Raw genomic sequence first — 11,159 nt, 5'->3', positions numbered from 1 at the left:
TTACTTATAATAATAAGGATTTATTAAACTTAAAGCTTGAAACTTTTCTCCAAAATCAAAACGAACCAATATTTGATCACAAAGTTCTACATAGAAATTAATACAATTATGAACGATTTTATGCTTTTCAGTTTCTTCTAATCCCGACGCCAGCAATTCTTCTCGCGCATATACTCCTAAGTAAACCTCATTATAATCTAATATATTTTGTTCGTCTTTATAATTAAGTAAATAGAATTTATCATTTTTTAATAGATCTAGTTTTATAAAATTACTTAGAACAGTTTTTAACAATTTTTGCATTTGATCATATAAATTTTGTATCTCAGTTGTTTCACTTTGAAACATTTTATTAATATTATTAATGATGCCTAAAATATATTTTAAGAAACATAGATATATTTTATTTTCAAAATTTAAATTATCTAAAATATATTGAGCTGTGTCAATTTTATCTATATTTACAGCAAAAGCAAAATATATTTTTAAAGGCTCATAAAGTTCGATTAATCTTATGACAACAACTTCCAAAGATAACCAACGTGTTTGACAAGGGTGTAGTATTTTTTTTGGTTTTATGTCCAGTAAGGATAAAATATTTTGAAATTGGTTGTTTCTTTTTGGACTGTTTGATATATAATTATAAATACTTCTAGCTAAGGTTTCCACGCTAGATGGAAGCTTAAGGCAAGCATAGGATGAGCACAATGCCAGGGAATGGCATACACATTTTATTATAAATAAATCATTATTTTCATTTTTCAAAAGTTGTGCCACAGATTTATTTCTGCCCGTCATCACTGCTGCCCCATCCGCGGCAAACCCTATCATATTCTTTTTATAATTAACACCATTTTTATTAAAATGATTAACTATAAGTTGGTATAAACTATTAGCGTCAGCATGCTCAACTGTGAGGAGTCCATAAAAGAAATCCCTTATTTCAAAATTGATACACAAGCGAACAACTAAACACAAAGACTTAACATTTGTTAAATCCGTTGACTCGTCAACGCACAAAGAAAATGAATTTGTTTTTAAAAGATTAGTTACGTCTTGAAACTGTTTAGCTCCTACAATATTTTTTATTATAGCATTTGCTTTTGTTCGTCCAAGAGTAATGCTAGCTGCAGTATTGGAATCTTTAAATGAATTGTGACATACCTTAGTAAGGTGATCGGAAACCGCAAATGGCAAATTGTGCTCAACTATAAATAATGCCAATTTTATTTCTGCAACTTTTTTTGGGGAGTAGTCTATGTTGAAAACTTCGTTTATTTTAGTTTGTTGGGTAGCATTGGCAGCATCTTGATGTTTTTTGGAATGCAAATGAGCCATTAAATCGGACTTTCCCGATGATACCTTCAACTCCACATTGCAAATTTTACAAAATACCTTGCTGTCCCGCTTTTCAGCCCATGAATTGATGTCTGGATTTGTTAACCAGTCCTCCTTGATTTTTCTTTTTTTACGTTTGTCAGCCTGAAATAATAATATTAGCATTAGATAGCTTTTTACTTAAAAATGTTTGTTAAACTAACCACCAAAGTACTGCTGCCACTTCCATCGTCTTGGTTGGCGCCATCATCGCCACTTGCTTTCTGCAAAATAAAAGAACAATTAGTTTTTTTTTGAATAAATACTTAAATTTTTCCATTTTACTTACCTCCTTCTGTAGATATCTCAGCATTTTTTAAAACACAAAATTTTACTTCTTTTAAACACTTTTACTTCTTTTTTTAAATTCACTTTAATTTTCTCAAAACTTCTTTTTAAATCACATTCTACTTCATGAGGACGCACATAAAATTAAAATGGTTTACTATCAGTTGATCATTTATGGACATCTACATGTTTAATAGGCGTGAAATACTTAAAATATCAACACTTCAAACAAATACTATTATTTTATCGTTAACATATATCTATCACTTTTGCACTTAACTATTATTACGATTAAAAATGACATTTATCTTTTTCAATGTTGAATACTCTAAGTTTCAAAAAATCGTCAAATTTGGGGTCAAAATCGTCAAATCGTCAATATGCATTTTTTGGTACATAAAATCGTCAAAATGACGATAAATCGTCAAATCTGGCAACAGTGAGTACGAGCAGTAACATTTAGCTTTAAAGTCTTATGCCTTTCGTAACTGACAACTCCCGTTTGATTCTGCTCTCAAACTAATGTCATCAACTGTAGTTTGCAACAATTTAATAGTAGTAGAGCATCTTGTGCTGTTAACTCTCTTATTTATTTATATTGATTTTTTTCGTTTATTTACTTAAACTCATTCATTCACTGTTAGTCCGTCGAATGCATTTATTTCAGATGTGTGATCATAAATTGTATTCAGTGTTTGGTTGGTTTTTTTTTGCATTTGATTTTATTCCAATTCGTGTGTTTTTTTTTTTTTTTTTGAAAGGATTGCGCAAATTTATTTAAACGTACTTTTTTTCTGAGATGTCTACAATTCAATTTATGGCTACTCATCTTAATGTATGTGTGTATAAATATTTTGAATACCCTACACCAATTTAGTGGGGAGGGTTATTGAGTTTAGTGTTGATGTTTGTAACGCATAATTATATTGGTCCTATACCCAATCGGTTTAGAATAATTTTATGAGTCGATTTAGCTATGTATCTGCCCGTCCATCCATATATCTGTCTGTCCATGTAAGGTTAGGTCAGGTTATCATAGGTAGCCTATTTCGGCTTTACTTGGGTCCATGTTCATCTCTTTATAAAAATACCTGTAAGAAGAATGAAAAAGTGTGATAGGGAAGAGTAGAAAACAGATAGAGTAGCAAAGAAAAAGAGAGAATGAGAGGAAAATTTCTGAGAATGAGCAAACCAGGCCAGGAATAGGTAGTGTGGGTAACAGGTTCAACCCCTTTCTGACAAATTTATGTACCCCAGATGATTTGACAATAATATTTGACAATGCGGATAGGTCGCCAAAAAAGGACAAGCGTCCGAAACCGGGTTTCCGCCAGAGCAGGTCAATCACAGAGAAGATGAGTAATAGTCTCTTTTTCATCCTCATTTTGATAACTCCTACAGAAGACATTGAACGGGATTCCAATGCCTCTCCCTACTTAATTGCGGTATCATCCTACTTAATTGCGGTCTTTGAAGACCAAGAAGATATTTGGACATTTGTGGATCCATTTATGGCCACACTGTTCTAGATGTTGAGAATGTGTGTTTCCGCGACCATTTGTCACGAGCTATGGAGAGACTGTTTTAGAAGATCTGCCTTTTTATTGCAGGTAGTGGCATACCGCAAAACTCCTTTGGAGACGAAGCCTATTGAAAATGGTTAAGATCGGTCCATTACTTCAACTAGCACCCATACAACTGAACTCCGAATGCGACTTGTAAATCTTGCAATCAAACTTTAGGTCTCAGTTTTCGAGTTAACTCAATAAAATCTGGCACATGATCTTCTACCTGTACCGGATACGAAAATGGTTAATATCGGTCTATTATTTCACCTAGCTCCTATATAACTGAACCTGCCGATTAGGGCTTTTAAGATCATAATTATGTTTAATTTACTCGTATCTCGACAAAAAGCTGCATAACTATATTCTAGACTTGAAGACCCTCATGAAGATTCTCACAACAATTGGATCTCCGATCCGTAACGAAACGATTCTCAATAGGTCGAAGATTGTCAACTCAGCAACAGCTGTATCAACCGGAAGTTTTTCTCCTCCGGAAAGAATATCCAGTTACAGCCAACCTGTTACAAGAACCATCATCAATTTTATAATTACAGGGCCTCGTGTGACCCTTGCTCCTATAAGAAGCCCCCTTCAAATTTTAACTTAAATGTCCACAATTTTATTTAACAATAAGTGGCTGAAGAATCTCTGAGGCAAGATAGAATTCATCATAAAATCTTTATTATACAAGCTAAATCACATTTTATTGTTGTAACAGTTGTAGGGCATTATATGGACGACCTCACCCGACTATAGTTTCTGTTTCTGTTTTTTGCAATGAAAAAAATGTTTAAAACAATTTTGAGCTGCTTATCTTTAGCACCGCACCCTAATCAGTGAATTATGTTGATTTCATTTAATATCAGCCAGACAGATACTGAAGTTATGAGTTTTAATGGCGAACAAAAATTTTTGACAATATTGACAGAAATTTATTAGATATATGAGAAATTTAATTGGTTTAGGAGCTTTTAAAGAAAATTTAAAAAAGCAAACAAGGGAAATTAAACATATTTGGAAGAGATTTGATGCTAAATCAAGAAAGCATAATGTCATTGATTTAGCAAAGACTTTGATTGATTGAAATTCACATCTTGGCAAATATTCCAATTTTAAGCAAATTTCTTTTAAATAACAAACATAAATGATTGTCAATTATATAAATTCTCTAACAAAATTGTCTGTCTATTAACAGACAAACTATGGCGGAATAGAAATGATTTAAAGCTCTAAAAATGCCAAAAATAACAAATAATATTAATAAACGACTTTATTTTGAAATGAATTCAAAAACGAAATGGAAGAAACCCCAAAAAATTTAAAACTATTTTCACCTCTTTTAGGATTTTTCGATTTCATAGTTAAAATTATTAACAAATTATATTATTTATTAAGTTTCATTGTTATGTTATGGAAATTCATAAATATTAAAAATTAATTGTTATAACAAATGTCAATGTACAAGTACAAAAGACATGGTCAAAACAAATCGAATTGATATATCGAAATGAAACCATTGAAAAAACACACCAACAAACAAAAGGGTTTTAAAAATTTTTAATTTTAATAATCTGTCGATTTCTTATAGTTGTTGGCATTAACTTATTTTAGTCAATAGCATTGTTTTAGTTAAACAAAACAAACGATCGTTTGGCTCAAACTAAGAAATTGAAACACAATAAAGTTTACGGTACTTTATTTTATAAAAACTAAAACTATTGTTTTTCTCCAAACAATATTGATGTTGTTGATGACATTTTTAAACAGAGTGACTTTTTTTCTTTTTTTTTCTTGTTATATCTGTGATAAAGATATCATCATCAATGCACTTGTTAAGTTGTCTCTGTTGGCCTGTTTTAAGGAATGTGTCAATTGCTGTTTTAAGATTAGAGTTAAACAAAACAAACATATATTTACAATTTATAAGATTTTATTTTTTAGAATTTTTTTTATAAAGTGTGCCCATAATTTAAGATTATTATTAACATATTTCCTAGATTAGTTCTTGTCTAGATAATACAAAAAATGCTTTCATTCTTAAAAATAGAACTAGATAAAGGAAATTTTACTTGAACTCTATATAAAAACATTAATAAAATTATTTAATATATTGTCTTATTGTTAAAAGAATATGGGATTTATCTACTCAAACTAATTCCGTAATCGAAACCAATAGTTAAACGACTAAGTATTATAAGTTCTAGAATTTTGCAAGACCAATATAAACAATGAATCAAAATGATTGGACAAAGGATATACAGAGGGAAAACCCCGGTAGAAAAGCACTTAAATTGATTCTATCCTTGACAACGTACAATGGAAAGCTGAGCTTATCACGTTTGTTAACATTTAGACAACGTATGTGTATGACATTTACAACAAGTTATCATTTTGCAACAACGTATTTTTGTCATTTCGATAATACTTTGTGTGATTTTCCAACGGCTTGTTGTGATTCGACAACGAATCGTTTTTATTTCGACAAAGCAACGTTCTGTTTGACAACATAATGTTGTGACTTTGGTAACACATTATTATACCCTACACCACTTTAGTGGGTAGGGTATATTGAATTTGTGCTGATGTTTGTAACGCACAATAATAATGGTCCTATACCCATCTTAAAGTATATTAATCGGCTCAGAATCATTTTCTGAACCTATTTAATTATGTCCGTCCGTTCATGTAAACCTTGTAATCAAACTATAGGCCTCAATTTTGAAGATAATTGAATGAAATTTGATATATGAGCTTCTATTGTCCCAGGTACGAACCCGATTGAAAATTGTGGAGATCGGTCCATTCAATCATGCTTTTAGCACACAGACGGACAAACATTGATAGATTGTCTTAGAATTTAATAAGGGCCCAGAATACATATACTTTTGTGGATGTATGATCAATATTTCGATGTGTTACAAACGGGATGACAAAAACAATATACCCCATCTTTTTCATGGTGGTGGTGATGAATTTATAGTCGGACATTGTCGACCATATGATACGGTTATATGGGGTTAGGTGAAATAATGGACCGATTTCATCCATTATCAATAGAGTTCGTGCTTGAACCAAAGAAAGATGGGTGTTACAAACTTTAGCACAAACGCATAATAAACTATAGTGGTTATCAAGTATTTTCAACAAAAAACAATCTGTCAAAGAAAATTTTTATAAAATCGTCTATAAAAAGAATGTTAAGGGTTTTTCTAAAGATAATACAGATCTTTAGCAAAATCTAAAAACCTCAATTCATTATCTTTGGAAATTCCTAAAGTTAATTTTAATTGGCTTTTTATATTAAACATTTTTAATTTAGTATAAAGCAGAGAGTTCAAACTCACATATGACCGATTATTTTGTAAACATCTCAAAACGAAAGAGATGTCTAGGTTTTTTTTTCATAGAATCAATTTTGTTTAATTTTTAATATTGTTTTGTTTATCAGAAAAATAACTGCACATTTTCTTTGTTAATAATAAAACAAATTCTTTTTCGTAAATATATAGAAGCTTAAAGTAGTTTATTGTTGTGTTAATTAATTTATTTCTTTAAAATATATGAATTTTATTTTCTATATTTTCTAGTAAAAAACCCCAGAATATCAGAAATAAACATAACCTTTGGTTATAAATAAACTTTTTTTTAAATATTGGCCAGAAAAACGTAATACAAAAGATTTTATTAAATAACACCTAAAGAAATATGAAATTATAAAATTAGGTCAATCTCAAGTATTTTTAACTTACTTTTCGTTATTTTCACTTGAAATATTAAAGATATCTGTGATCCAGTTTAATCTGTTAGTGCAGGGCATGATTTTAAAAATATTTTTTTTGTTTATTTTTAACACCATCTATAGTTATTTTTAAACCATTTCTTGCCCTTTTCTCTACAAAATTTATTCAAGTCATTGACACTCAATACAACATTGTATTGTGTAAAGTAAACAATGAAATCTGTAAAATTACAAAAATGTTGTAATAGTATCATTTTATCTTACATACATATTGTTGCTAAATATTTATTTTACAACTAGTTTTTGTCAGCTGGCTGGAGAGACCGAACAGGCTCACAACAGTTAGCAAATGTTTACTAATGAGTCAGTCATTAAATCTATACGAAATCAAAGTGTGAATTGGTTTTGTGAAATGGGTCGGTCGAAGAGCAAAATGAAAAACTTATAAACGATACCTTTTCTTCCTAGTTCAAATAACTTCTACAGTGGCTGTAATGAGGTAGCTATACGTTCCGACATATGCCCATAGAAGCCTAATCGAGGTTTTAACAAGAGATAAGACTAGGTCCTCTAGTCTTATCCATTGTCAGAGTGGGCTATCACAAGTCGAGATATTTGGCCATCAAAGCACAGTCACCAGTTTTGATAAGGTCACCTGGGGAGTATGAGTATGCTTTGCGGATGATATTTCATTTCCCCGGATGCCCTAATGTCCTGGTATCCATAGCAACTCAACATGATGCTGAGTCAGTTGTGTCAATGATTAAAAAGGTAGTGTGTCATAATATCCATAGAACTTATGACACAAAATTGAGTCATAATGACAATTTCAAAAGTGTCACAACGTACAAGAGCAATGCGATAGAAAGTCCATGGATTTCAAAGAGTCCATTTATCAAAAAAGGGCTTATTTTAGCGAAGCCGCTGTTCAAAATTCCACAGAGTTTGAAACCCCTGCGCCCGGTCGAAGGCCGGCTATCAAGGACACTTTTTAAAAGGAATCCAAAAAGGAATCAAGGACACTTTTTAAAAGGAATCAAATTTAAGAGCAATTCCTTACGGGATAAGTTTATTCTTTCTTAAATTCCAAACAAATTTTCAATACATTTCTGTTTTAAAATGTCACAATGTCTATGGACAGGAAAGTCGAGAGTTTTAACGTGAGCACTTGCCTTGACAACCTTATCCCACAGTGGTCTTTTTCATCAACTGGGTAGACTAGAGACGGTCTTTTTCATCCACTGGGTAGACTTGAGAACGATCTACCATCGCACCTTTGTTCTTCAAAATATTGACAATTATCATGTATAAGTCTTTTAACCTCCACTTTCTCTCGAATTTGGGTTTTAACCACAGCCACTACGTGGATCTCGAAGGAACCTCAACCAACTGACCACCCGTAGTACCAGATTATGCGGTGCTCTGGTCGGACCTCTGGCAATCTATGCAAGTACTTAGCCAAGCAGTATGCTGTAACCAATTTTTTAGTCCCGGCCAGACTGCAGGTATTGGCCACCTCTTTATACCCCGGGATTGCAATAACACCAAAGCGGAGGTAATATGCCCCCGGGGGGAAATGTCCTTGGACATTATGACATTTTAAAAATGTAATGTGTGTCATAAGGTCTATGGACAAGAGCAGTATATATGAATAGTCGAATTTTTGGAGATTTAGTTCATGGATTTTTCTCTTGACTTTATTTATAACTCTGCTGAAGGACCGTGCAGGTATTATGTCGCCGAAGAGATAGTAGAAGTTTAAGTGTTCGGGAACATTTCCAATCCGGCACCCCTTTCTGTCTTAGAGCCATGATCACTCATTGTCTTAGATTGAGATCACGACATACATTATACAGAGTTTGAGGCTCAAGATGCTGATTCTTTGTATTCACCGATCTCCACCAAACGAGAGATCAAACGTAGATCAAAATATTTCATATAACCACAGTGCACATTCCGTGGAAAATATATGGTTTAAGACTCTATCATTTTCTTACAGTAAATTCTACCCATCTGTTGTGTGTAGTACCCTTGGGTCTTCAGGCATGGTGAAGGACCATAGCGTCTGCCCTCAATGTTTAGAGCTGATGTGGGGTAAATTATTATCTTCAGTAGCCAAGCGATCACCACCTCAATTTGGTAGTTTGTGTTTGTGGCCTACGGTAGATTAGTGCTTAGTATTCTAGTCAGGTAGACCGGAGGTGGTGGGTTCGATTCCCACCTGTGGCACTGGTTGAGCACAACAGCCCGATTGAGGCCTAGGTGTATTTCTTCGGATTTGATGTATACACATCCTTCTTTCAAACTAACTAACGTAGTTAGGTCGGCTACCTCTCTCTTCGTTTTACAAAGTCTACTATACATCGTATAGGAAACGGAAAGGGTTTATGAAATTCCGGCAACCATGGCAACAAATGTGTATAAGGAAATGAAGGAAACTTTTTAATAAAGCGAAGTGGGACCTAAGCTGACATGATTATTTTCAAAGATTTAACATTTTCAAGAGGAAACCCAGACGAACAAAAAAGGAATCTTGAAATAGTTTCTGTGAGGAACTGGAGACTACTATGGAGGAATCACGGCTATGCAAGGTGCTATGCAAAATCCCATGTACGCCTAAATTCCTGTTTAAACCCGATGGTGACTTTATAAAGCTCTACTTCGTGCTCTACTTCAAATCTACATAAGTGAATATGTCAGTTCCCCATAGCCAGATGACATTCTCCTAGCACTACTCCAAAAATAGATTTCCACCTTCATGCCATGACAAATTATCATATAAAGGAGAATCATAAAAACAAGATATGTTCCTAAAGAATATAGTGAGAGGTTACACAGGTATGTCAAAACCATACATGGATTTTTCACCTAGAGATACAATATCCCAGAATTCAGACATTCACAATTGGATGGTACAATTTTGAAAACCACAAGCGAAGCCAACAATCTGACGTGATTTTAGACTCTAAGATCTCGTGGAAACGTAATGCGGAGAGTCGAATGAAGAAGGCACAATGTGACTTTATACATCAAATGCATTTTGCTAAATCTGCTCAACGGCATAAACATCTGCTCTATAGCAAAATAGATTTTATAAGAAACCAAACATTTCTTTTGAGTTTCCTTTTTAAACGATAAACTAATAACACCTGCTAACTTTTAGTAGCTTAACTAAATAAAAAACAAATTAACAGTATTTATAGTATAAACGACTACAATAAGAACAGTAATTTAGCTGTAAAATGAGTAAAATACAAATGTTTTTAACATTTTTAAACAGAAATCATCAACATTATGATCATCATCCTCATAAAATCGATCGTTCAACAACTTTGCACAAATAATTTAAGTATGTATGTATGTATGTATGTATGTGTGTATGTGAAATCTGTGAAGTGCAAATTAAAAACAAAATCCAATGAATAAATTAAAGTTAATCGTTTTTATTTAAATAATAAACAAAAATATTCTCAATAACAAAAGAATTATTCTTCTTGAAGTAAAATTCTATTTGAATATTAAACAAAAAATATAAAATGTTCAAATTTAAATATAGTAAATAGAAAAAAACAAGTATTCTAAAGTAAGTCTTATTTTGAATTTTTAACCATTACCAGTCACAAGTTGTATGAAGTTAAGTTACCAACTCCAGCCAGTTTAGTGAAAATTATTTTAGAAAATAAATTCCATTAAATTATTCTGAATTCGATCACATCAACTTTAAACAACAAATGATTTAATACGTGATTCGTAGTTGTTACGTTTTTACGTCATAGGGGTGTTAATTACGCCATTATTATTATTACTGTTATTATATTATTAAATTTGTAACGACAAAACTTCAATATTTGTAATTGTAAAACTGAATTTTAATTTCTAACAGCGGGAACGTGTCAGTTGTTGCAACATTGTTGATTTGTAATTGATTTTAGAACAAAATAACAGATGTGGAACACATCAGAATAAATAAATGAATAAATTTAATAAAATTTATTATAATAGACTAAAAGTTTATTTAATAGACTGAAGTCTTGGCCAGAAAAAGGTATTAAGTCTGGTCCATAGATTAGAATATATAAAAACTATAGACTAGACTATAGACTGGACTATGGACTAGACTATAGACTAGACTATAGACTAGACTATAGACTAGACTATAGACTAGACTATAGACTAGACTATAGACT

At 32.0% G+C, this 11,159-nt stretch overlaps 1 protein-coding gene across 1 annotated transcript; it reads right to left on the bottom strand.

Moving 5' to 3' along the window:
• LOC124418983 lies at window positions 1-1,941 on the bottom strand. Its single transcript, XM_046947029.1, has 3 exons — window positions 1,667-1,941; window positions 1,542-1,601; window positions 1-1,482 (listed from the first exon to the last, which is right to left on the bottom strand). Exons 1-3 carry the CDS (start codon window positions 1,688-1,690, stop codon window positions 1-3), a joined length of 1,566 nt encoding a protein of 521 aa, XP_046802985.1. The 5' UTR covers window positions 1,691-1,941.
• Between the last annotated feature and the right edge of the window lie 9,218 nt (window positions 1,942-11,159).

This window comes from Lucilia cuprina, chromosome 3 (assembly GCF_022045245.1).
Source record: "Lucilia cuprina isolate Lc7/37 chromosome 3, ASM2204524v1, whole genome shotgun sequence".
Classification (NCBI taxonomy): Eukaryota; Metazoa; Arthropoda; class Insecta; order Diptera; family Calliphoridae; genus Lucilia; species Lucilia cuprina.
This window is presented reverse-complemented; position numbering and strand designations above follow the sequence as displayed.

Excerpts from the sequence above, each read along its gene's own strand:
- LOC124418983 (XM_046947029.1), bottom strand. The coding sequence starts at position 1,690 with ATGCTGAGATATCTACAGAAGGAG. Across the intron at positions 1,602-1,666 it reads TGAGATATCTACAGAAGGAG|AAAGCAAGTGGCGATGATGG; the intron begins GTAAGTAAAATG and ends TTTATTTTGCAG. Across the intron at positions 1,483-1,541 it reads GTGGCAGCAGTACTTTGGTG|GCTGACAAACGTAAAAAAAG; the intron begins GTTAGTTTAACA and ends TTATTATTTCAG.